The 27,955-nt window shown below is 42.8% G+C and overlaps 2 protein-coding genes across 3 annotated transcripts; one reads left to right on the plus strand and one right to left on the minus strand.

Moving 5' to 3' along the window:
* The first annotated feature begins 404 nt into the window (after positions 1-404).
* On the plus strand, positions 405-27,955 carry LOC106602077 (Sec23 homolog A, COPII coat complex component). 2 transcript variants are annotated; one of them, XM_045717665.2, is made up of 19 exons: positions 405-728; positions 1,463-1,482; positions 1,962-2,197; positions 2,492-2,636; positions 2,919-3,235; positions 3,353-3,497; positions 4,592-4,750; positions 5,040-5,155; positions 5,448-5,571; positions 8,817-8,897; positions 13,177-13,266; positions 17,633-17,739; positions 18,529-18,682; positions 18,830-18,907; positions 20,540-20,701; positions 25,486-25,572; positions 26,158-26,313; positions 26,402-26,467; positions 26,994-27,955. In XM_045717665.2, the coding sequence occupies exons 3-19, from the start codon at positions 1,977-1,979 to the stop codon at positions 27,081-27,083; spliced, it is 2,298 nt and encodes a 765-aa protein (XP_045573621.1). In that variant the 5' UTR covers positions 405-728; positions 1,463-1,482; positions 1,962-1,976; the 3' UTR covers positions 27,084-27,955. The 2 variants fall into 2 exon arrangements, with proteins under 2 accessions (XP_045573621.1, XP_014050031.1); XM_014194556.3 differs by lacking the exon at positions 1,463-1,482 and having other exon boundaries at positions 407-728.
* Positions 13,757-16,747, minus strand: LOC106602099 (adenosine receptor A3). Its single transcript, XM_014194567.3, has 3 exons — positions 16,054-16,747; positions 15,134-15,287; positions 13,757-14,501 (listed from the first exon to the last, which is right to left on the minus strand). The coding sequence occupies exons 1-3, from the start codon at positions 16,745-16,747 to the stop codon at positions 14,225-14,227; spliced, it is 1,125 nt and encodes a 374-aa protein (XP_014050042.3). The 3' UTR covers positions 13,757-14,224.

Here is a 27,955-nt window from a genome sequence, read left to right on the forward strand (position 1 = left end):
AGGACCAAAATGGTCCAATTAACACACTTATCAAGAGAACATCCCTGGTCATTTTACTGGATGACTTTTACTTAAGTCATTTCCTATCAAGGGATCTTTACCTTTTCCACCACTGATATTAGCTCAAAGGTTTTGCAGAGTTGTTGCATTTACGTATAAACCCCATCCGCCCAACCTTTTTCAGTCAAGTCGAGCACATCATATTGAATTTATTCAAAAAGAAATATCGAACCAAGAGGCTCACTCTTATCGGTCCAACAAGCAGGACAACTGTTTCATATAGATAATTCTCTGTTGGAATGAAGCCAGACACGTCCAAAAAAAATCACTGTTGGAAAAACATGAACATGTCACCTGATAATTAAACTATTTAGGGTCGATATGATTGGACACGCTTCTTAACGGGTCTAGGCTGGAAGGGATTCAGTTTGTGAAATTGGCGTGAACAATTATTTGTTTTGCTTTTTTGCTACCCCTAAGCCTTTTCCTAACATTGATCTAATTCTCCAAACCTGCTACGTTACTTATCCATACCTGCTGCGTAAATTCTAACCTGCGACAAAAAGTACATTCTGACAAACTGTATCCCTTCTAGCCAAAACCCTCTTGACGTGGCATTGCTTCCCGCAGCCATGTTTTGTTAGCTACGTTGTCATCCTACGTTGTGTGCGGGGCGCTGTTCACTAACTGTCACCAGTAGCAGTGTGGAACTCGTCTGAGGATATCAGGTAGCTAAATATTCTGCTATTTGCTTTAACTGTTGACTTAGCAATATCTTTAATGTATGTGTTTTCACAATTTATTCGTAATTTGAATCTAATTCTTCTTAACTGACAAAGTGTAGTTTGGCTGTCAGTTGAAGCAGGGTGAAAACATGTTTGACACATTGCATTGGCATCGCGGGTGCCGGTGCTTTAGTTAGCGACGTAGCTAGTTAACGTACTGCTTGCTAACATGCCATGGTGAAAACACTTTTGACTTTGGCACATTTTTGTAGTTGTTATAACTAGGATATCCACCCTGAAACATTAGACATTTGGTTTTGGCGTTCCCGTGTTATGTAGTTAGTTAGCTAGCCAGCTACCTACCACGCTAGCTAACTTTAACGTTAACAGTACTTAGCTAGCTACAGTAATGTTGTAGGTGGAGTGACTTGTTGTGTATATTCAATCAAAACAGCTTTGCTTGTAATCCAGCATCAGTTTGTAAAGCCTGTTGATTGATTCACCATTGATTTCATTTGATTCAGGTCAGTTTGCTAGTTAGATAAAAAGCCCAATACAGTCAGTGTTTGAATTTTGAAATACCTTTTTGTTAGCCTAACTACATAAGGATTTGTGATCATTTCCATCTCTGATAATCTCATCTGGTCAAATGTTGTGTCCGGAGAAAGCAAAGGTTCAGGACAATAAGTTTACTTGCCAACTAAACTAACGTTATGTATACCCTTCTATTTATTCAGATTCAGAGTGTGTTTTCAAAGTAAGTTATTTTAAACCGATTTGATCAGTGGGTGAAAAAGTGGGTCACGGTTTAGCCCCAGTTAGACGTAATCCAGAATTCCCCATAGGTTCATATTTGGCTGCATTTTCTCTGCCCCCTTGATATGACACATTCAAATGGTAGTAAGTGTGCTGGAGTGTAACGTTATGCTCAAAGTCCTAAAGGATATCTCAGAACAGATAACTAGGCTAATAAAAACAGCCAAGCCAGGCAATTATAATAATTTATTACATTTGTAAAGTGATTTTCATTATACAGAATAATCTCAAAGTGCATAAAAAATACATAAATAATAATAAATAACAAAAAGGAAGGGGGGGGGGGGGGGAATTGATTAAAGTGCAGTGGACTATTATATAATTCATGCTATGTTGAAATTTCCAATGCAATCATGACCATAAAATGTATTGCCTATTGCAATAACACGCAGACCCACCTTTCCCTCCCTCTGTCTGCAGTTCTCGGAGGGTGCTATGGCAACCTTCCCGGAGTTTATTGCACAGAATGAGGAGCGTGATGGGGTGCGCTTCAGCTGGAATGTCTGGCCCTCTAGTCGTCTGGAGGCCACCCGCATGGTGGTCCCCGTTGCCTCTCTGTTCACCCCCCTGAAAGAGCGGCCAGAACTGCCCCCCATCCAGTATGAGCCTGTGCTGTGTAGCAGGGTGACCTGCCGCGCTGTCCTCAACCCTCTCTGGTAAGTGAGGCAACAATCCTCATTCACTTACTTATACATAGGGTTGCAAAATCTGGGTAACTTCCTGGAAAACCAGGGAATTGGGGGGAAAGTTAAAGCAAATTATTCGCTGTTCTCTCTTCCTCATTCACTTATACTTATGAATTTATAACTGTCGTCGTCAGGTGATTTGTACTGAACATATCCTTAGTCAATCTTCAAAAGGTTCACATGTAACCCACTGATAAAATAATTGTAGCCTAAACTGTTTGGACCTTCTCTCTTTGAACTCTATCAATTGATCTCTCAACCTAGCCAAGTGGATTACAGAGCCAAACTGTGGGCTTGCAACTTCTGCTATCAGAGAAATCAGTTTCCTCCTACCTATGCTGGGATATCAGATGTCAACCAGCCAGCTGAGCTGCTGCCACAATTCTCCACCATTGAATATGTGGTCCAGGTAAGGTTTCCATTTGATCACAGCTACCTAGATAACCAGCCATCACTCAAAATAAGGACATTTTATTTATATATATATATTACAAATACAGTATTTTGATTGAATCTAAATTAGATATAGGCCTTCATTTTGATACATTTTAGTAAAGATTCAACAGCATATCAGATAATTGCATACCTACCTCCATTATCTCTCCTACAGAGATTCATTAGTTCTCATTTAGAACATAAAATCAAGCATGCAATGCCATGGCTCTGAGTTTGCCTTCCCTGGCCCCCACAGAGAGGTCCCCTGATGCCGCTGGTCTTCCTGTATGTGGTGGACACCTGCATGGAGGACGAGGACCTGCAGGCTCTGAAAGAGTCCTTACAGATGTCCCTGTCCCTGCTGCCTCCTACGGCCCTGGTGGGCCTCATCACCTTTGGACGCATGATCCAAGTCCACGAGCTGGGCTGCGAGGGCATCTCCAAGAGCTACGTTTTCAGGGGAACCAAAGACCTCAATGCCAAACAATTGCAGGAGATGCTGGGCTTGACCAAGCCCACTGCTGCACAGGCAGGACGGGGTCCACAAGCTCCACAGGCCCCCCTCTCCAACAGGCAAACCACTCTACATAGCTACAGCATTGTTTTGACTTGGCAGTACATATACTAAAATAATTTGGTGACACAAAAAAGTCTTCATTTAGAACTTATTTCCATTTTGTTGTTGTTTAGATTCCTCCAGCCAATCCAGAATATTGACATGAACCTGACAGACCTGCTTGGAGAGCTGCAGAGAGATCCCTGGCCTGTCACTCAGGGAAAACGGCCCCTCCGCTCGTTAGGATCAGCCATGTCTATCGCTGTTGGCTTGCTGGAGGTAAGACCTGGACAGAAATATAACTTATCTCACTGCAGACCTTGGTTCAAATAGTATTTTAAATATTTCAAACACTTTGGCTTGATTGATTTTGCCTGGCACAATTGCACCAATGGCAGCCTCCCGAGTGGCACAGTGGTGTAAGGCAGTGCCACTAGAGATTCTGGGTTCGAATCCAGGCTCTGTCGCAGCCGGCCGCGACCGGGAGACCCATGGGGCAACAGGTAGCCTAGTGGTTAGAGCGTTGGGCCAGTAACCGAAAGGTTGCTATATCGAATCCCCGAGCTGACAAAGTAAAAATCTGTCGTTTTACCCCTGAACAAGGCAGTTAACCCACTGTTCCTAGGCTGTCATTGTAAATAAGAATTTGTTCTTAACTGACTTGCCTAGTTAAATAAAATAAAATAAAAACTGTCCCAGCGTCGTCCGGGTTTGACCGGCAGGGATGTCCTTGTCCCATCGCGCAGAAGCAACTCCTGTGGCGGGCCGGGCGCAGTGCACGTTGACACGGTCGCCAGGTGTACGGTGTTTCCTCCGACACATTGGTGCGGCTGGCTTCCGGGTTAAGTGGGCATTCAAGAAGCAGTGCGGCTTGGTTGTGTTTCGGAGGACGCACGGCTCTCGACCTTCGCCTCGGGAGTTGCAGCGATGCGACAAGACTGTAACTAACAATTGGATACCACGAAATTGGGGAGAAAAAGGGGTACAAATAAAACATAATATATGTAAAAAGTAGCGAAAGTGCAAACTCTGTCCAACTGGCATCCCAGGCAGACTCAAGCAAGCGCTTTCAAAGTGTTTTAAAGGTTTAGAAAACTATAGGATTTGTGATTAAAATAGAATGGTCCATATTTCAATGACACCATTTTCAATATTACTGTTTTGTCAAATCAGCCTCCCCATACTACTTCAAATTCATATTTCCTTGTGTTCCGCTGTATGAAGTGGGATTTGTAACATTTAAAACTATTACGCTGTGGTAATGGGGTCATGATTACAGGCTTTAGTCAGTGTTTGGTTGATTGTTTACTTAGCTTCATCAAAATGTTTTGTAATAAAGTGTCCCTTTTTTCCACCATCCATTCCTCTTCCAGTGCACCTTCCCTAACACTGGGGCACGCATCATGACCTTCATCGGTGGGCCAGCCACTCAGGGCCCAGGCATGGTGGTAGGAGATGAGCTGAAGGCCCCTATTCGCTCCTGGCATGACATTGAGAAGGACAATGCCAAGTTCATGAAGAAGGGGACCAAAGTAAGTTTGTCTCAACCTTTTGACTTTGCCTGTTATTTAGATGGGTTTACCATGATCTGAACTTTTTTCAGGTCTGTTGCCACTGTCTGTAAATGATGATAAAGGCTCAAGTAGTCTTTTACAGCACATTAAAGTGAGACAACCAGTTAATGGCTAGATGTGTTTTTTTTTTTTTTGCATAAATTACAAACGGGCACTTCTTAATTCTCTATATTATATTGGATCCTCTTTTTGTCCTGCTCCTGTATAAAGTTTGGATATGTGTAAAAACCCTTTTTTTCATTTTCAGCATTACGAGGCGTTGGCGAGCCGTGCTTCCACCAATGGCCACATCATAGACATCTATGCATGCGCTCTGGACCAGACTGGACTGCTGGAAATGAAGTGTTGTTCCAATCACACTGGGTGAGGACTCTTTTTCTGTTTGGTGAACTTGTGTCTGAAATAGCACCCTATTCCCTATGTAGTGCACTACATTTGACCAGGGCTCTGGTCAAAAGTAGCCCACTATATAGGGAATAGAATGCCATTTGGTATGCAGAACACACACGTCAGTCACTGGCTTCTCCCATAGTGAGAGGAGAGTTTGACCTCAGATCTTCTCCTCTGATGCTTTGAGGAGGGAGGAATCAACGAAAAGCTTCTGAGATTCACCCTATGTATCGTTGAACACCTTCGCGTATCTATGTTTTTGCAGAGGCTACATGGTGATGGCAGACTCTTTCACCACCTCACTATTCAAACAAACCTTCCAGAGGGTTTTTACCAAAGATGTGTCTGGAGCCTTCAAGATGGCCTTCGCAGGCACTCTGGAGATAAAGGTAGAACCATTGCACAGACTGGCTCTATCTGAAGTGGTACCCTGCTTATAGAGTGTACTACTCAGTAGTGCACTATACAAATCCTTCAGAAAGTTTTCATACCCCTTGACTTGTTCCACATTTTGTTATAGCCTGAATTCAAAATATATTGAATAAAAATAATTCTCACCCAGCTACACACAATACCCTATAATGACAAACTGAAAACATGTTTAGATATTTTTGCAAATGTATTGAAAATAAATACATAAGTATTCACAACCCTGATTCAATACTTTGTAGATACACCTTTTGCAGCGATTACAGCTTTGATTTGTCTTGGCTATGTCTATCAGCATTTGCAAAAATGTCTAAACATGCTTTCACTTTGTCTTTATAGGGTATTGTGTGTAGATGGGTGAGAGAAAATATCAATTTAACCGATTTTGAATTCAGGCTGTGATGAGCTATGCCTGGTTTTCTCCAGACATAGCGCTCTACATTCAGGCCAAAGAGTATTTTCTGTAGAAGACTACAAAATATTTTGCCTTATGCTTTTGTCTTTCACGTGCCTTTTTCTCAGGAGTGGCTTTGGGCTGGCCACTCCCATAAAGCCCAGATTACAGCACCTCACCAGAGATTGTCCTTCTGGCAGGTTCTCCCATCTCAGGCAAGGAACTCTGTAGTTCTGTCAGTGGTCGTTGGGTACTTGGTCACCTCCCTGACCAAGGTCCTTCTTGTCCGGTTGCACAGATTGGTCGGACGGCCAGCTCTAGGCAGTCTGGGTAGTTTAATATTTGTTCCATTTCCCAATGATGGAGACCACTGTGCTCTTGGAAACTTTCAACACTCTAGAAATTGTTTTATACCCTTCCACAGATATGTCTCATGACAATTCTATTTCTGAGGTCTACGGACAGTTCCTTGGACTTCATGGTATAGTTTCTGCTCTGACATGCACTGTCAACTGTGGGACCTTTTATATAGACAGGTGTTTCTTTCTAAATCATGTCCAAACAATTGAATTGGCCACAAGTGGACTCCAATCCAGTTGTAGTGACATCTCAAGGATGATCAAAGGAAATTGGATGCACCTGAGCTCAATTTGGAGCATCTCATAGCAAAGGGGTGTGAATACTTATGTAAATGAGATATTTCTGTATTTCATTCTCAATACATTTGCAAACATTTCTAAAAACCTGTTTTCACTTTGTCATTATGGGGTCTTGTGTGTAGATTGGTGAGAAACATATTTAATCTATTTTGAATTCAGACTAACAAAACAATGTGGAATAAGTCAAGGGGTATGAATACAAGCATTTCGCTACACCCGCAATAACATCTGCTAAACACGTGTATGTGACCAATATAAATTGATTTGATTTTGATACTTTCTGAAGGCACTGTATAGAGAATAGGGTGCCATTTCAGAAGCCGCCACTGTGTTCCAATATCCACACTAACATACCGCTACAATATATTTATTTTACATAGTGTCTAAGTCTGGATATTGGAACAGAGACACATTGATAGGTGATTTGATCCATTAAACGTTATAGAAAATGTCATATTTCTTAACCTTTTCACCAAATAGAATTGTACGCAAAATGCAAATACAGTTGAAGTCGGAAGTTTACATACACCTTAGCCAAATACATTTAATCTCAGTTTTTCACAATTCCTGACATTTAATCCTAGTAAAAATTATCTGTCTTAGGTCAATTAGGATCACCAGTTTATTTTAAGAATGTGAAATGTCAGAATAATAGTAGAGAGAATTATTTATTACAGCTTTTATTTATTTTATCACATTCCCAGTGGGTCAGAAGTTTACATACACTCAATTAGTATTTGGTAGCATTGCCTTTAAATTGTTTAACTTGGATCAAACGTTTTGGGTAGCCTTCCACAAGCTTCCCACAATAAGTTGGGTGAATTTTGGCCCATTCCTCCTGACAGAGCTGGTGTAACTGAGTCAGGTTTGTAGGCTTCTTTACTCGCACACGCTTTTTCAGTTCTGCCCACCCATTTTCTATGGGATTGAGGTCAGGGCTTTGTGATGGCCACTCCAATACCTTGACTTTGATGTCCTTAAGCCATTTTGCCAGAACTTTGGAAGTATGCTTGGGGTCATTGTCCATTTGGAAGACCCATTTGCGACCAAGCTTTAACTTCCTGACTGGTGTCTTGAGATGTTGCTTCAATATATCCACATACTTTTCCGTCTTCATGATGCCATCAGTTTTGTGAAGTGCACCAGTCCCTCCTGAAGCAAAGCACCCCCACAACATGATGATGCCACGCCCGTGCTTCACGGTTGGGATGGTGTTCTTTGGCTTGCAAGCCTCCCCCTTTTTCCTCCAAACATAACAATGGTCATTATGGCCAAACAGTTGTATTTTTGTTTCATCAGACCAGAGGACATTTCTCCAAGAAGTACGATCTTTGTCCCCATGTGCAGTTGCAAACTGTAGTCTGGCTTTTTTAATGACGGTTTTGGAGCAGTGGCTTCTTCCTTTCAGGTTATGTCGATTATAGGACTCGTTTTACTGTGGATATAGATACTTTTGTACCTGTTTCCTCCAGCATCTTCACAAGGTCCTTTGCTGTTGTTCTGGGATTGATTTGCACTTTTTGCACCAAAGTATGTTAACCTCTAGGAGACAGAACACGTCTCCTTCCTGAGTGGTATGACGGCTGCGTGGTCCCATGGTGTTTATACTGGCGTACTATTGTTTGTACAGATGAATGTGGTACCTTCAGGTGTTTGGAAATTGCTCCCAAGGATGAACCAGACTTGTGGAGGGCTACAATTTATTTTCTGAGGTCTTGGCTGATTTCTTTTGATTTTCCCATGATGTCAAGCAAGAGGCACTGAGTTTGAAGGTAGGCCTTGAAATGCATCCACAGGTACACCTCCAATTGACTCAAATGATGTCAGTTAGCCTATCAGATGCTTCTAAAACCATGACATCATTTTCTGGAATTTTCCAAGCTGTTTAAAGGCACAGTCAACTTAGTGTATGTACATTTCTGACCCACTGGAATTGTGATACAGTGAAATAATCTGTCTGTAAAAAAATTGTTGGAAAAATGACTTGTGTCATGCACAAAGTAGATGTCCTAACCGACTTGCCAAAACTATAGTTGGTTAACAAGAAATTTGGAGTGGTTGAAAAATGCATTTTAATGACTCCAACCTAAGTGTATGTAAACTTCCGACTTCAACTGTATGTTGTAATATCATCGCTCCTTCTTAATTTCAGACATCTCGAGAGATCAAGATTTCAGGAGCCATCGGGCCATGTGTGTCATTAAATGCCAAAGGACCGTGTGTATCTGAAAATGTGAGTCCACGTTAAATACATAGACCAGTGCCCTAATACTCTACAGGGCAATTACACGGTAACGGTACTCTTAATGTATGCCAAACAAAGAATATATATTTTTTTACTTTAGAAAATCAATGTAGAAGGACTACTTTTATTAATTTACACTGAAAATGGTACGAAAACATTTACTGGAAGAACTGTACAGATGCACATTTTAACAGAATTTCTGTTAAATCTCCCTTAGTTTGATCACCTTTCCCCAAAACTCTGTTAAATATCTGCTCTGAATAAAGATGTCTGCAGAAAGAATGGGGTGTCAGCTGACACCTTGACTTTGAAAACCATCTATTTTGGTTATTGAACTACACTGAACAAAAATATAAACACAACATGTAAAGTGTTGGTCCCATGTTTCATGAGCTGAAATAAAAGATTCCAGAAATGTTCCATACGCACAAAAAGCTCATTTATCTCAAATGTTGTGCACAAATTTGTTTACATCCCTGTTAGGGAGCATTTGTCCTTTGCCAAGATAATCCATCCACCTGACAAGTGTGGCATATCAACAAGGTGATTAAGCAGCATGATCATGACACAGGTGCAACTTGTGCTGGGGACAGTAAAAGGCCACTCTAAAATTTGCAGTTGTCACACAGCACAATGCCACTGATGTCTCAAGTTTTTTAGGGAGCGTGCAATTGACATGCTGACTGCAGGAATGTCCACCAGAACTGTTGCCAGAGATTTGAATGTTTTAATTTCTCTACCATAAACTGCCTCCAACGTTGTTTTAGAGAATTTGGCAGTACGTCCAACCGACCTCACAACCTCAGACCAAGTGTATGGCGTCGTGTGGGCGAGTGGTTTGCTGATGGTATGGGCATGCATAAGCTATGGACAACGAGCACAATTGTATTTTATCAATGACAATATGAATGCACAGAGATACCATGACGAGATCCTGAGGCCTATTGTCGTGCTATTCATCCGCCGCCATCACCTCGTGTTTCAGCATGATAATATTGCAAGGATCTGTACACAATTCTTGGAAGCTGAAAATGTCCCAGTTCTTTCATGGGCTGCATCCTCACCAGACATGTCACACATTGAGCACGTTTGGGATGCTCTGGATTGGCATGTACAACAGCGGGTTCCAGTTCCCGCCAATATCCAGCAACTAATGCACAACCGTTGAAGAGGAGTGGAACAACATTCCACAGGCCACAATTAACAGCCTGATCAACTCTATGCGAAGGAGATGTCACGCTGCATGAGGCAAATGGTAGTCACACCACATACTGACTTTTTATTTTTAAGGTTTCTGTGACCAACAGATGCGTATCTGTATTCCCAGTCATATGAAATCCATAGATTAGGGCTTAATTCATTTTTTTCAATTGACTAATTTCCGTATATGAACTGTAACTCAGTAAAATCTTAAATTGTTGCATTTTATATTTTTGTTCAGTATACATTAGGTGAAGTGGATTTACACCCCATGTAATGGAATTTCATCATGGGTCCCTGATCTGTACTACACAGAAATGCATAATTATGGATATGAATGTCTCTTCATGGCGACGTTTCCTAAATAGTCCAAGGGTCACCCACTAAAAGTCTGTTGTTCCGTGACCCAGGAAACCAAACTGAAACGTTTCAACATTGTTATGTTATGAATATGAACACTGTGGTTCAAAACTTGTGAAAGTTGCATATTCATTTATTTTTCCTAGAAGTTCAGATTTTTTGCATCGAAATCATAGCACATCTTTGGGTAATTTCCCAAGCAACGTTCTGACGTTACTATGTTTCACCTTGGTTACATTTGTATAACACTGGCGCACAAAACACAGAACTATTTGTGTGTTCAGTGTTCGTCCTTGCATAAGCAACATATGTTGCCAGTCCTTTACTGATCCAGATGTACCCCTAAATGTTTTAACCATGTACAGTGGTTTTCTTAGTTAATATAAGATGTTTTGGCAGCTGTATTTAGCCTAAAAGGGCCGTCATTGATTTTGCCTGCAAGCCAAACTAAAGACAGCACAAAGTTTACTAGCTAACACAGCCCTCGAAACATTCAAGGCCCCAATAAATAAAGCGCTGTTCTGGCATCTGAGAAAAATACATTTAGTATCTTTCAACAGCTTCTTATCTCGTAATATTTCAAGGCACAAGGAAATGTTTCTTAAACTTACCGAAAGCAGAAAAAATGATCCTAAATATAAATGTTGATATTCGGTGTCAGGGGTCTTTTACGTCAACATTATTGTGTTTTGATGTATTTCTAATACCTTTTTATGATAATGTTTTCTAAGACCCCTTTTCCATCTATTGACAAGAAATCAAAGCCTTTGCTTATTCCAATTTTTTAAGATGGAAATGGTGAAAACATATACAGTGGGGAGAACAAGTATTTGATACACTGCCGATTTTGCAGGTTTCCCTACTTACAAAGCATGTAGAGGTCTGTAATTTTTATCATAGGTACACTTCAACTGTGAGAGAGGGAATCTAAAACACAAATCCAGAAAATCACATTGTATGATTTTTAAGTAATTAATTTGCATTTTATTGCATGACATAAGTATTTGATCACCTACCAACCAGTAAGAATTCCGTCTCTCACAGACCTGTTAGTTTTTCTTTAAGAAGCCCTCCTGTTCTCCACTCATTACCTGTATTAACTGCACCTGTTTTAACTCGTTACCTGTATAAAAGACACCTGTCCACACACTCAATCAAACAAACAGACTCCAACCTCTCCACAATGGCCAAGACCAGAGAGCTGTGTAAGGACATCAGGGATGAAATTGTAGACCTGCACAAGGCTGGGATGGGCTACAGGACAATAGGCAAGCAGCTTGGTGAGAAGGCAACAACTGTTGGCGCAATTATTAGAAAATGGAAGAAGTTCAAGATGGTCAATAACCCTCGGTCTGGGGCTCCATGTAAGATCTCACCTCGTGGGGCATCAATGATCATGAGGAAGGTGAGGGATTAGCCCAGAACTACACGGCAGGACCTGGTCAATGACCTGAAGAGAGCTGGGACCACAGTCTCAAAGAAAACCATTAGTAACACACTACGCCGTCATGGATTAAAATCCTGCAGCGCACGCAAGGTCCCCCTGCTCAAGCCAGCGCATGTCCAGGCCCGTCTGAAGTTTGCCAATGACCATCTGGATGATCCAGAGGAGGAATGGGAGAAGGTCATGTGGTCTGATGAGACAAAAATAGAGCTTTTTGGTCTAAACGCCACTCGCTGTGAAGAAGAAGGATGAGTACAACCCCAAGAACACCATCCCAACCGTGTAGCATGGAGGTGGAAACATCATTCTTTGGGGATGCTTTTCTGCAAAGGGGACAGAACGACTGCACCGTATTGAGGGGAGGATGGATGGGGCCATGTATCGCGAGATCTTGGCCAACAACCTCCTAATCCTCAGAAAGAGCATTGAAGATGGGTCGTGGCTGGGTCTTCCAGCATGACAACGACCCAAAACACACAGCCAGGGCAACTAAGGAGTGGCTCCATAAGAACCATCTCAAGGTCCTGGAGTGGCCTAGCCAGTCTCCAGACCTGAACCCAATAGAAAATCTTTGGAGGGAGCTGAAAGTCCGTATTGCCCAGCGACAGCCCCGAAACCTGAAGGATCTGGAGAAGGTCTGTATGGAGGAGTGGGCCAAAATCCCTACTGCAGTGTGTGCAAACCTGATCAAGAACTACAGGAAACGTATGATCTCTGTAATTGCAAACAAAGGTTTCTGTACCAAATAATAAGTTCTGCTTTTCTGAAGTATCAAATACTTATGTCATGCAATAAAATGCAAATTATTTACTTAAAAATCATACAATGGGATTTTCTGGATTTTTGTTTTAGATTCCGTCTCTCACAGTTGAAGTGTACCTATGATAAAAATTACAGACCTCTACATGCTTTGTAAGTAGGAAACACTGCCGATTTTGCAGGTTATCAAATACTTGTTCTCCCCACTGTATATTCCTTAATTTCTCAAATATACTCTTATTTTACATTTGACATGCTACTATGAACTTCACATGTTGGTGCTCATGGGTCCTTTTCAATGGAAATGACCTACATCCATGAGCAGATATGCAGAACAGTACAGTAATCTTGTTTTGGATAATACCTTTATCCGGTTGAACCTTTTTTGTAAAATAAGTTGTCCAGAATGTTGTGTCCTGAATTTCCACCGAAGGAGATCCCATTCTGATCGCTTCTAGGACAATGTCATTCTGATTATGAAAACTTCTGTCTGTTTCCTAACAGGAAATTGGAACAGGGGGCACCTCTCAATGGAAGATCTGTGGTCTTGATCATAACACCACTCTGGCAGTGTACTTTGAGGTGGTCAATCAGGTATGCGTTCATATTACTCACTCTGAATTGTGATCACTGAGCTACTTGTCAAGTGCCATGTTTTGCATTCTGTTGTGATCAGGAGTGAGAAGGAAGGATCCTGAGTGGTCGTTTTATATCACACAAATCTGAGATTAGGCGGCCCACGGAGCCATGTTTGCCAAGAGCATCTGCTAAATGACTAAAATGCAAATGTTACACTTGTGCTAAAGATTTAGATAATTGAATTGCACCACCAGAGGGCATACTAGCTATTCTATGACTATGATATTCTACTGCTGTACTGGCCAGTTGCATCACTATGCCACCAGATGGTGTGCTCGTATATGAAACCACTATGGCCTCTTTATAAAGTGTACCAACAGTAGCTAGCACAAGATGGTTCTGAAATGTCGTTGAGATGATCACATTCACTCTAACCCAGTATTTTCAGTTATTTTAATCTGGTAGTTAGATGTCAATGATTGTAGACTCAGTGTTGCCCAGGGTATATTCATTAAGGAAGAACACAATTGACATTTTATGAATCAGTATTATTTGTTTTGATTAATATTTATTGACTGTAAACGGAGTGACATCATCTCTGACAGTGTTTGTCTATAAACAGTTTAGCACAGTCGGCAGTGTAATTCAAATATTGTAGTTTAACATTGTAGTTCAAACAGACAGTGTAAGTTGTAAGCGAACTTGTTTCATCTGAAACTGAACACATAGGATAGCTATGTCAGTCTTGGTGTATGGTCACTAAAGATCACAATGACCTCACATTCGTCAAACAGGAGACAGTTGCCTCTTGTCGCCACAGTGATCCTTGGTATAGTCCTCCCTTGTTGATTAGTCCCAACCTTTCATTTAATTCATTGATTTGTATTTATTTAGCCAGGATAGTAACAATTGCCACTGTTTTCCAGAGAGTCCTGGGATCCATAAAATCAAGTATGTAGTTAGTCTAGTAATTTTAACAGATGGTTCCACAGTGACAGACCTGGTCCAGTGTAATGCCCTTACTGTCCCCAGTGTCTTTACTATCCTCCATGGTCACCTTCGACATGGATCTAGTCTCTGGTGAACCTGGCTTGGAGTCATCTGACCAGAGTGATGGCTTGGAGATGGGGTGATTATGGCCCACTACGTCCAGTTGGATGGCGGTGCTCTGTGGGGGGGAGTTCTTCAGCTGCTGCTGACGCAGCTGTCGTATTTTATTCAAGCTTTTCCGCAGAGCCGCTCTGTACCGCCTGAGAGGGATCGAGAGGAATGGAGAGAGCAAGATGTAGAGGGGGGGGGGGGGGAGAAATAGATGGAGATTGAATCAGAGAGAGAGGAAAATAAGCCACCATTAACCATATAGCATCTGTAGTGCAGCCAGAAACAGCTCTGCTCCCATACTGAGAAGCTCATTTCATCATCTCAAGCTCTCAGCTATTTCACCTCTCAGCAGCTTTCATTTAGAAATGTATTGGAGCTAGCTTCTCAATTCGCTCTGACTTTGGTTTCAAGTGGCTATTGAGGGCCTTCATATTATTACGTTATATCATCTGCACAAGATTGAGCCTTATTCTTGAGATATGGAGATATGGGGGGAAATTGGACTAGTCTTAATATTTTTTGAATAAGGGAGAATGACAGTATATTATTGAATGACTGTTTGGGCTATTGGCAATTCCTTATATCTGGCTCATGGAGTTGATCATTAATCAATTCCCTCTGATTTTGGTTTCATGTGGCAATTGATGGGCCACAAGGATATTGAGAGGCTTTATATCGAGGTGTAACAGCTTCATAAGATTGAGCCTGATTCTTCTTGGCATTGAAATGACTCTTTATATTTCTGTGACTGTTTGTTTGGGGCTATTGCTCTATTACTTACGTCTGCGTCATGGAGTTGATCCATGGGTTGAGTGCGGAGGTGAAGAGGACGAGCCAGGTGGCTACGGCTGAGGTTGCTGCCGGCGGTTCATGGCCACTAAACGTCTCATAGAAACAGGTGGCGATGTAAGGCAGCCAGCACACCAGCAGGAACACTGACATGGGAGATTATTAGAGTAATTATGTAAAAAAAATATTATAAGAGCGAGTCAAGAGTAATCTTATTGAAATGCGTTATTAGATTAATTCCGGTAACATTACATGTTGATATGAAGAAGTCTATTTAGTGTGTGTGTTTTTTTTTTTTTTTTTTTTTTGTGTGTGTGTGTAATATTTATTTAAAAAAATAACTAACCTTATTGTAGTGTGTCATGTTATTATAAACTGGGTGGTTTGAGCCCTGAATGCTGATTAGTAGACAGCCATGGTATATCAGACCGTATACCACGGGTATGACAACATGCATTTTTAATCTTCTAATTACATTGGTAACCAGTTTATAATAGCAATAAGGCACTTCGGGGGGTTGTGATATATGGCCAATATACCACGGTTAAGGGCTGTGTCCAGGCACTCCGCGTTGCGTCGTGCTTAAGAACAGCACCTAGCTGTGGTATATTGGCCATATATCACACCCCCTAGGGCCTTATTGTTTTATTATAGCACATTGACAATTTCAAAGAGACTGAATTTGACCAGTTACAAATGTAGCCTACAGAAAAATGTCAATAATAACAGTCACTGATGGACCTTAAAATGTTATCTGCTACATAAAAGGCTTTTAATCTGTGTATCTGCTCAGTGCTCAGAATGGCAATATATCTCAAATGCCTTGCTTTGTCTGAATACAGCAACAAACCGAGAGTTTCACTGTACTATTCACAAGGTTAGAACTGGTATGTAACCACCAATGAGACTCACCCACAGTTGCCACCATCACTATGGAGCTCCTGAAGTAGTTTTTAGCAGGGACATAAAAACAGTGCTGGTCGTTGCAAACAAACGTCCCTCGGTGCACCTGTTTCCTCGCAATATACACAATGTACGCGTACATGGAGCACATGATGAGTATGGGTGCTATGATCCCGACCACGATGAAGAGCAGACTGAAGCCCCTGTAGTCTGGCTGGAAGCTGGGGGCACACAGGAACCTGGTGCTGCTGTAGGTGTAGCGGCCGAAGCCCAGCAGTGGCAAGGCTGCGTTGATCAGGCCGTACAGCCACACCAGGACCAGCACCACCCTGGTCCTCCTGGCCGTGCAGATGGTGCTGTAGCTCAGGGCGAAACAGATCTCTGTGAACTTGTCGATGGTGGCCCAGGTCAAGGAGTGGATGGAGCCCAGCTGAAGGAGCAGGTAGAGGAAGGCGCTGCCCTGGCAGAGGTACCCGTCGCTGGGGTAGCCCTGCGGCCTGAGCAGGCTGTTGTGGGCTCCGAAGGGGATGGTTGAGAGACCCAGGGCGAGGTCACTCAGGCAGAAGCTCAGGGTCAGGGCCCAGGTTTCGGTGTGGAGCTCCTTGTTGAGAAGAACCACCAGAAGTAGAACCACGTTACCACACACAGAGAACAGACTGGACACCACCATCAGAGCTGCGTATACCAGGGCCACCGGCTGCATCCTCCCGACCCCCAGAGAAGTCCTCCCTGGGCTGCCTGGCTGCTCGTTCTCCTCCTGCCTGGTTCAGGCCATGAGCTCCCACTGACCCGACTGGCTGGCTGACTGACTGAGGCTGAAGTGTGAAGTCACGTTATCCTGTGTGTGTCGTGGGCTGGTCCTCGGGGGGGGGCTCCAGGGAACTGGTTGTTGTTGTGTCAGTCTCCCGCTGTGCTCTGGGAGGGGAGGCTCCTCCAAGTCCTCTAGCTGTCCTTCCAAGGGCTGAGCTAGCTCCTCTCTGCCTCACTGTACACCATCTCTACCTCAGATTGAGGCAGGGAGGGTGAAACAGCCCGGCACACCCCTATCTCAAGCAGCAGGACTATGAGAACCGAAATATTCAGCCCTAATGGTGTAAGTACGGAGGCAAACAGTCAAGGAGCTGGTGTGTAGATACGCAGCCTTGTGAGGGAGAGAGAGGGTGTAGAGTTGTGCTGCCTGTGTAAACAGAAGCTTGAGATCCAATATCCTCTCCTCCACTGTAATGGCTGCCGCACAGTTAATGAGCCATTTGACTCTGGAGTGTTGTTGGGGTAATTGGCAAGAAGTGTGCCTCTAATTCAATCTAAGTGCCCAATCATTCATTATTGCCTTTCTGCTTTAAGCCCCCTCATATAACCTAATTCTTTCAATTCTTCTGGAAGTTGTTATTCCTCTCTGGCTGTCCATAAGACCGTAGCAGTTACGCAAATGATTTGAATAAAACTCACCGGCAACAGCCACGTATATTTGCTTATATAGATGGGTAATTTACATTTATGATCATCACAGCATTTTTATAGAATGTGCACTTGTAATGGGATGACTTTCTAATGATTCTTTCCTAACTGTTTTTGTCTCTGTTTGTAGCATAATGCACCTATTCCCCAGGGGGGCCGAGGGGCGGTCCAGTACGTCACACAGTACCAACACTCCAGTGGGCAGAAACGCATCCGAGTCACCACCACCGCCAGAAAGTAAGTGTATGTATGTCACACACACACACACACACACACACTTTACAGATTTGTCTCACTTCAGATCAAAACTTACACAAACATATGGATTTGATTCATCATTAAGAGCACATCTTCTTTTCAAAGTAACTGCTGGACTTTTTAAGGTTTATCTGCCACTTTTCATTCCACTATGGAGCTGCATCTGCAAGCTCACCTTGTTTCCATAGCAACACGGTAGGGGTAAAGTGGTTGTTGTGTTGACTTCTCCCCTGATCAGAGGAGGAGATGGTCTTGGTTGTTAGTGTCAAACGTGTATTTAGAAGACACTGACTGAGCCTTGTCGGTCATGTGACTACTGTAAAGACTCTCAATGGGTTATGATCATTGTTGCACTTCATGTTTGTTAGCATGAGATGTGTTTTATTTATTTTATTTAACCTTTATTTAGCTACAATGCTTAACATGTGACAGGGCAGTAGCGAGATAAAATGTGTGTAGATAGTCTTTCCCAGGCTGTTTTAAAAGATCAGTTCAATTTATCTACACTTAAATTACAGTATGGGATTTCATTTACCGGCTTTATTATGGCAAAGGGCTTTTCAATGCCAAGGCAACCAGAACCGTAACATCTGACGTAATGTCCCTTAACTAATTTCTACATAAAATCTATGGTAGAGATTCTGTTGGTATAACTTTTTCATTGTGGAGGAGAACCTAAACAAAAACATAAGTGTGTCAAATGATCGACAATGCTTATGTAGGTTGTTTCTCTCTTGAGCTCTCTCCTCACTCTCTTCCCCACCTCAGCTGGGCAGATGCAGGTACCCAGATCCAGAGTATTGCAGCATCATTTGACCAGGAGGCCTCAGCCATCCTGATGGCTAGACTGGCTGTGTACCGCGCTGAGACCGAGGAAGGCCCTGACGTGCTTCGCTGGCTGGACAGGCAGCTCATCCGGCTGGTAAGACCAAGACAGAGCAAAGTAGCAATTTCCAGGCTAGCAGGCACATGGAAATTGTGGGATTAAGTGTGACATTTTGAAGTGTGGACTCAGTGGCAGGCAGGGTTTATAATGGGTTTAAATTGCTTTTTTTCCTCTCTGTTCTAGTGTCAGAAGTTTGGAGATTATCATAAGGATGATCCCAACTCTTTCCGCTTCTCAGAAACCTTTTCTCTCTATCCCCAGGTAAGTGATCATGGGCTGAGAGGCTGGTTAGCTCTTTAGTGGAACGACAGTTGTAGCTAGTACACAAATGTATGATAAATATCTTTGAGCTAACATCTTCATTTTAAAGTAATGTTTTGGGCTTAATTTAATAACCTCTTACATCTAGACGTTCCGCTAGCGGAACACCTGCTCCAATATCCAATGATAGGCGTGGCGCGAATTACAAATTCCTCAAAAATACAAAAACTTCAATTTTTCAAACATATGACTATTTTCCAGCATTTTAAAGACGAGACTCTCCTTTATCGAACCACACTGTCCGATTTCAAAAAGGCTTTACAGCGAAAGCAAAACATTAGATTATGTCAGCAGAGTACCCAGCCAGAAATAATCAGACACCCATTTTTCAAGCTAGCATATAATGTCACAAAAACCCAGAAGACAGCTAAATGCAGCACTAACCTTTGATGATCTTCATCAGATGACAACCCTAGGACATTATGTTATACAATACATGCATGTTTTGTTCAATCAAGTTCATATTTATATCAAAAACCAGCTTTTTACATTAGCATGTGACGTTCAGAACTAGCATACCCCCCGCAAACCTCCGGTGAATTTACTAAATTACTCACGATAAACGTTCACAAAAAACATAACAATTATTTTAAGAATTATAGATACAGAACTCCTCTATGCACTCGATATGTCCGATTTTAAAATAGCTTTTCGGTGAAAGCACATTTTACAATATTCTGAGTAGATAGCCCAGCCATCACGGCTAGCTATTTAGACACCCACCAAGTTTAGCCCTGACCAAACTCCGATTTACTATTAGAAAAGTTTGAATCCCTTTGGTGTTCTTCGTCAGAATGCACTCCCAGGACTGCTACTTCAATAACAAATGTTGGTTTGGTTCAAAATAATCCATTGTTATATCCAAATAAAGGCGTTTTGTTCGTGCGTTCAAGACACTATCCGAAGTGTAAATAAGGGTCACGAGCATGGCGCATTTCGTGACAAAAGATTTCTAAATATTCCATTACCGTACTTCGAAGCATGTCAACCGCTGTTTAAAATACATTTTTATGCCATTTTTCTCGTAAAAAAGCAATAATATTCCGACCGGGAATCTGCGTTTAGGTAAACAGACGAAAGAAAATAAAGCATGGGGTCGACTCGGGCACGAGCCTGAGTCTCACAGTACTGTAACCAGCCACTATCCAAACGCGCTACTTTTTTTCAGCCAGAGCCTGCAAAGCCACGATTCAGCTTTTTGCCGCCTTCTGAGAGCCCATGGGAGCCGTAGGAAGTGTCACGTAACAGCAGAGATCCCTTGTAATGGATAGAGATAATCAAGAAGGGCAAGAAATGGTCAGACAGGGCACTTCCTGCATGGAATCTTCTCAGGTTTTGGCCTGCCAAATGAGTTCTGTTATACTCAGACACCATTCAAACAGTTTTAGAAACTTTGGAGTGTTTTCTATCCAAAGCTAATAATTATATGCATATTCTAGTTTCTGGGCAGGAGTAATAATCAGATTAAATCGGGTACGTTTTTTTATCCGGCCGTGAAAATACTGCCCCCTAGCCATAACAGGTTAAAGAGTATTTTAAAAGGCACATTATAGCTTTTCCTTTGTCCCTCAGTTTATGTTCCACCTAAGAAGATCTCCTTTCCTGCAAGTGTTCAACAACAGCCCAGATGAGAGCTCATACTACAGACACCAGTTCATGCGTCAGGACCTGACCCAGTCTCTCATCATGATACAACCCATTCTCTACGCCTACTCCTTCAACGGGCCCCCAGAGGTAAGACCTGACACGCACAGACGGGACGGGGGGGCACAGACGGGACGGGGGGCGCACGGGCACAGACGGGACGGGGGGCACAGACGGGACGGGGGGCACAGACGGGACGGGGGGCGCACGGGCACACAGACGGGGGACACGGACACGAGACGGGGGACACGGGGACAGACACACACACGGAGACACACACATGGGGACGGAGACACACGGGGAGGGGGGGGACACATGGGGATGGGGGAAGACACGGGGGGAGACACGGAGACGGAGACACACAGGGAGGGGGGGACAGACACGGGGACACACAGGGACGGGGGACACGCGGGGACGGGGGGAGACACGGAGACGAACACACGGAGACACATTTTTATTTCTATTGAAAAATGAAATTTGCTTTCCTTCCTCTTTATAAACATAAATCATGGATGCTTTGGCTTACTGTACGAGCTAGTCTTCTTACGTATTAAATGTCAAGACCTCAATCTCTGACTTTCTCGCCTCCCTCCCACTCACATTCTGCAGGCTTAGCTGTGTTGCCTAGGTCAACAGAGTGAGAGCACTAATACCTTGGTCCTTTTCTTACAGATAAGCTTGAGGTTATGTTGTTAATGATGTGAGTGTAGTGTGTGAGTACAGTAGTGTGTTCTGGACCAGCGCTCCTTTCAGTGCAAATATCGACAGTGTGGATTTTAACACCTTACAGACAGACAGCGTAGTACACATCTCTCTGAAAAGGGTAAGTTATTTAAGTGGTTAATCCTTAAGAGTCTAAGCCGGGGGAGAGATCATTTAGCTATTACCAATGATCATTTAGCTATTTGATTTAGAATTTTAGGACCGCTTAAGGTATATAAAAACTAATATATATATATATATATATATATATATATATATATATATATATATATATATATATACTGCTCAAAAAAATAAAGGGAACACTAAAATAACACATCCTAGATCTGAATGAATGAAATAATCTTATTACATACTTTTTTCTTTACATAGTTGAATGTGCTGACAACAAAATCACACAAAAAATAATCAATGGAAATCCAATTTATCAACCCATGGAGGTCTGGATTTGGAGTCACACTCAAAATTAAAGTGGAAAACCACACTACAGGCTGATCCAACTTTGATGTAATGTCCTCAAAACAAGTCAAAATGAGGCTCAGTAGTGTGTGTGTGGCCTCCACGTGCCTGTATGACCTCCCTACAACGCCTGGCCATGCTCCTGATGAGGTGGCGGATGGTCTCCTGAGGGATCTCCTCCCAGACCTGGACTAAAGCATCCGCCAACTCCTGGACAGTCTGTGTTGCAACGTGGCGTTGGTGGATGGAGCGAGACATGATGTCCCAGATGTGCTCAATTGGATTCAGGTCTGGGGAATGGGCGGTCCAGTCCATAGCATCAATGCCTTCCTCTTGCAGGAACTGCTGACACACTCCAGCCACATGAGGTCTAGCATTGTCTTGCATTAGGAGGAACCCAGGGCCAACCGCAGCAGCATATGGTCTCACAAGGGGTCTGAGGATCTCATCTCGCTACCAAATGGCAGTCAGGCTACCTCTGGCGAGCACATGGAGGGCTGTGCAGTCCCCAAAGAAATGCCACCCTACACCATGACTGACCCACCGCCAAACCGGTCATGCTGGAGGATGTTGCAGGCAGCAGAACGTTCTCCACGGCATCTCCAGACTGTCACGTCTGTCACGTGCTCATTGTGAACCTGCTTTCATCTGTGAAGAGCACAGGGCGCCAGTGGCGAATTTGCCAATCTTGGTGTTCTCTGGCAAATGCCAAACGTCCTGCACGGTGTTGGGCTGTAAGCACAACCCCCACCTGTGGACGTCGGGCCCTCATACCACCCTCATGGAGTCTGTTTCTGACCGTTTGAGCAGACACATGCACATTTGTGGCCTGCCGGAGGTCATTTTGCAGGGCTCTGGCAGTGCTCCTCCTGCTCTTCCTTGCACAAAGGCGGAGGTAGCGGTCCTGCTGCTGGGTTGTTGCCCTCCTATGGCCTCCTCCACGTCTCCTGATGTACTGGCCTGTCTCCTGGTAGCGCCTCCATGCTCTGGACACTACGCTGACAGACACAGCAAACCTTCTTGCCACAGCTCGCATTGATGTGCCATCCTGGATGAGCTGCATTACCTGAGCCACTTGTGTGGGTTGTAGACTCCGTCTCATGCTACCACTAGAGTGAACGCACCGCCAGCATTCAAAAGTGACCAAAACATCAGCCAGGAAGCATAGGAACTGAGAAGTGGTCTGTGGTCCCCACCTGCAGAACCACTCCTTTATTGGGGGTGTCTTGCTAATTGCCTATAATTTCCACCTGTTGTCTATTCCATTTGCACAACAGCATGTGAAATATATTGTCAATCAGTGTTGCTTCCTAAGTGGACAGTTTGATTTCACAGAAGTGTGATTGACTTGGAGTTACATTGTGTTGTTTAAGTGTTCCCTTTATTTTTGAGATTATTTATATATATATATATACTACCAATCAAAAGTTTTAGAACGCCTACTCATTCAAGGGTCTTTCTTTGTTTTTACTATTTTCTACATTGTAGAATAATAGTGAAGACATCAAAACTATGAAATAACACCTATGGAATCATTGCTGCAGAATGCTGTGGTAGCTATGCTGGTTAAGTGTCCCTTGAATTATTAATAAATCACAGACGGTGTCACCAGCAAAACACCATCACACATCCTCCACGCTTCATGGTGGGAACCACACATGCGGAGATCATCCGTTCACCTACTCTGCGTCTCACAAAGACACGGCAGTTGGAACCAAAAATCTCACATTTGGACTCATCAGACCAAAAGGACAGATTTCCACCGGTCTAATGTCCATTGCTTGTGTTTCTTGGCCCAAGCAAGTCTTTTCTTCTTATTGGTGTCCTTGAATCTGTCGTTCTGCGCCTGAGCAAGGCAGTTAACCCACTGCCAAAGACACGGATGTCGACTATGGAGGGTTGGGTTAAATGCGGAAGACACATTCAGTTGTACAACTGACTAGGTATCCCCATTTCCTTTTCCTAGTAGTGGTTTCTTTGCAGCAATTCGACCATGAAGGACTGATTAACGCAGTCTCCTCTGAACAGTTGATGTTGAGATGTCTGTTACTTGAACTCACTGAAGCATTTATTTGAGCTGCAATTTCTGAGGCTGGTAACTCGAATGAATTTATCCTCTGCAGCAGTGGTAACTCTGGGTCTTCCTTTCCTGCAGCGGTCCTCATTAGACAGTTTCGTCACCGCGCTTGATTGTTTTTGCGACTGCACTGGAAGAAACTTTCAAAGTTTTAGAAATTTTCCAGATTGACTGACCTTCATGTCTTTAAAGTAACGATGGACTGTCGTTTCTCTTTGCTTATTTGAGCTGTTCTTGCCATAATATGGACTTGGTCTTTTACCAAATAGGGCTATCTTCTGTATACCAACCCTACCTTGTCACAACACAACTGATTGGCTCAAATGCATTAAGAAGGAAAGAAATTCCACAAATGTACTTTTAACAAGGTACACCTGAATGAAAAGGAAACCGCACACTGCTCTTGATATTATCACTGATCTTTAATAACATTACGTATCGGCCTCACGGCCTTCGTCAGAGTTCTGACAATGTACTACAATGTTGAACATAGTACAAATAAAGGAAAACCCCTTGAATGAGTAGGTGTGTCCAAACTTTTGACTGGTACTGCTTGTTGGGGTTGCAGTGCAAAACGGAGAACACCTTCGTGAGAGTCTCATCTTTCCATGACAGAGAGGGGTCATAATAGTTCCGACGGTACAGACGTTTTCATGAGAATACCGATTTTTGGGCTCTATCATGGTCAGACAAACCCACCCTGTGCAACAAAAAAAATATATCTCTAGCTTAAACTGACAGATTTTTTTCATTATGCTAATTCAATTTCGCCGTGGGAGCAGACATCGAGTGTAGGGGGTTAAGTCCCAAATGGCAATCTGATATCTGTAGTCCACTACTTTTGACCAGGGCCAATGGTCCTCTAGTCAAAGATGGTGCGCTATGTTGGAAATAGTGTGCCATTTGGGACTGAGCCTTGTCATCTGGCTCTGTATCAGATGTAATGCATGTAACCAGGAGACACAGTGCTTCAGCTGTTTATTTTTTTTGATTAATAGACGAAAGTGCCTCTCAAATGGCACCTAGTCCCTATACAGTGCACTACTTTTGACCAGGGCCTACCATATGGGATGCCATTTGGGATGCAGTTGTAATGTTTTCAGTCTTGACTCTGTCCGCTCCTGCCTGTTAAACATTGAAAGAGTAATATTCTCCTCCATGTCTTTGCCCCTTGTCAAGCAGATGGCGTCAAGTATAAACAGAGCCACTGTTTCTTTCTGCACTGTTTCTGTGTCCTTTAAAATGGCCACCACACTATAAAAGATAGAAGATATATTTCTACCTGTCTGTCAAGATCATCCATCTTCGTATTTTTTGTACCTGAGTTTGGGGTTGGTGTGTTGTGACCATGAGAGCTTGTTTTGGAAGGAAAAATGCCAATATTGTGACGTTCCTATCAGTGTCTGGGATTAAACCCCCACCCCTCTAATCCTCAACAAACCTGGTTTAATCTTGAAACAGCATTATTGATTGGAGCTGAGTTAGAAGGATACCATATAGTTTGGAGGGCAGTGGTTTAAAACAGTATCTCCTTTCTCGCCTTTTAGCCTGTGTTTAGCATCCTCCTTATTGTAGAATTTGAAGGTGGTGTAAACGTTTTTTTCTTTTCTCCTAGCCTGTGTTGCTGGACAGCAGCAGTATCCTTCCTGATCGCATCCTTCTCATGGACACCTTCTTCCAGATACTCATCTACCATGGAGAGGTACATTCATCAGTCATCAAATCATAAGCAACATGCCCATTCACAGACTACTTCAAAACTGTCCTCATCAGTGACAGGACACGACCCTCCATGTCATCCTCATGGTCTCACCACTCACACAGCTACGATCTATACACTCGGAGAGAGGTGGCTCTCTCTATCAAGTGATTCTATCGTAACACTAGACTGATTTCCTTTCTGGTTGCGGCCAGATACTTTTGTACTTATTTGACATTTGTGAATAAATGGGTGAGCAGCGGGTGAGAGATCAATACAGACAGATCTTCAATGTAATGTCAGAGTGGGGTTCAATGGCCAAGAGTCCAGTGAGACGCACTGTTATGAAGAGAGCGACTGTGTTTCCTATTGAAATCAAATCCTATGTCAGGTATTGCTATTGAAGTCAAGCAAAACCAATCTGCTCCTTTAGACTTGTCTCTAATTTCTCAGCTCTGTAAAGGTCTAAATGTAACTCTTCATGTCTTCAGGACCGCACTGACTGTTCCCGTTCCCTCTCTCGTTCTTTCTCTCCCTCGCCATCCCTCCCCCTGTCTCTCTGTAACCCTTTCTCTGTCTATCCATCAGACTGTCTCTCAGTGGCGTAAGGCAGGCTACCAGGAGTTGCCAGAGTACGAGAACTTCCGCCACCTGCTGCAGGCTCCTGTGGACGACGCCCAGGAGATCCTCCACAGCCGCTTCCCTATGCCCCGCTACATAGACACAGAGCATGGCGGATCACAGGTGTGTACGTACACACACACACATTTCTTAGAATGTCAACTGTGACATCTATTGAACCTCCTGTATTGATGTTCTTGTTGTGTTCTAGGCTCGTTTCCTGCTATCTAAAGTAAACCCATCACAAACCCACAACAATATGTATGCATGGGGCCAGGTAAGACTTCATTTTCTACTGTCATTTGCCCAGGAACTAGAAGATACTGTAAATAAAAAGTACACATTTCTAAGGATGGTGTTATTTGTATGGTTTTATGTTAAGGAAGAGCATTTTGCCTATTTTGAATGGTGTGTATTGTATGTGTGTAATTATGTGTGTGTTAGCACTAATGAGAGAAAGAGTCCCTGCACTTGGTTTTCAAGGCTTACAGCTGCTACTACTGCTTATTAGAGGAGACACACAGAAGGTAGTGGACATGTGGAACCTTCTGGATTGTTACATGGACACAGTCACAGTCACACTTGAGACACACAATTCTACTCTTCTTCTTGACTCATCATTTTTCTACTACTCCTACTTGTTGTCAGTTTAAAGTCGGAACAAATGAGTGTCGTCCTCCCACTTTTTTGTGTGTGGAGAAAGGTGTAACTAGTTTCCAAGATTATATAAGGGAAATTCCAAACCAATGATTGCTGTGGAATTGCCCATAACTGAATCCCACTCTCCTCCTCTCTGTGTGTAGGAGTCAGGTGCTCCGATCCTGACAGATGACGTCAGTCTCCAGGTGTTCATGGACCACCTGAAGAAGCTGGCTGTGTCCAGCGCAGCCTGAGACTCAGACCGACGCCATGTTAACCACTGAGCATCATCAACACAAGTACTATATGAACCCAGTTTTGCTCAACAGTATTCAACTGATGCTATACATGGGAGTGAACAACCAAAAGAGAATACCTCTTTCTCCTTTTTATATTGAAAACCAAGAGCTTTGTACAGGAAAGTGACTATGTGCAGAGAATGATCTGCAGTATAGCCTTTTTATGACACTAGTTGGTCAATTATTGTAAAAACAAAAGAAAACATCAGTTGTTGCCTACTAGCTAAATGTTTGGTCCCAGATCAGTATGAATTGTAAGATCAGTCTGCTATTCATGTACTTTTCCCCCAGAACACTAACTAACCCAACATCTAGTCAGTTATTTTATTGTGATGCCCAATGGAGTTACTTTATATTACATTTTCTGTCTGTTTCTATTTTTTTTTTAAACTATATATGTTTCTTGTATCAGAGAAATATATAATATTATCATCCAGTCAGTCAGACGTCATAGTGGTAGGCTACAGAAAGAGAACAAGTGGGTGTCGTATCGTCGGTGGTACAGATTAGAGAATCCAATACAATGGTATCTAATTAGAGCTAAGTGTTTTTTGTTCTTCTCCCTGCGTACACCACATAATAATGGGTTATTTCAGACCTTTTAGTGTGTGCTGTCTAATTCATGTTAGTCATTCATATCAAACACTCATTGTGGTTAAAAAAAACCCTAAGAAACATGATAGTATACTATACAGACTGGTACTAACATGCTCCACCATACAGAGTATAGCAGGGTATAAAAGCTGCCTTCCCTTTTCTCTGAATCGGATATCATTTCCGAAACAGTGTTGTTTCTGACATTTCTAATAAAATACCTTGTTAAAATA

This window comes from Salmo salar, chromosome 01 (genome assembly GCF_965601325.2).
Source record: "Salmo salar chromosome 01, fSalSal1, whole genome shotgun sequence".
NCBI lineage: Eukaryota > Metazoa > Chordata > Actinopteri > Salmoniformes > Salmonidae > Salmo > Salmo salar.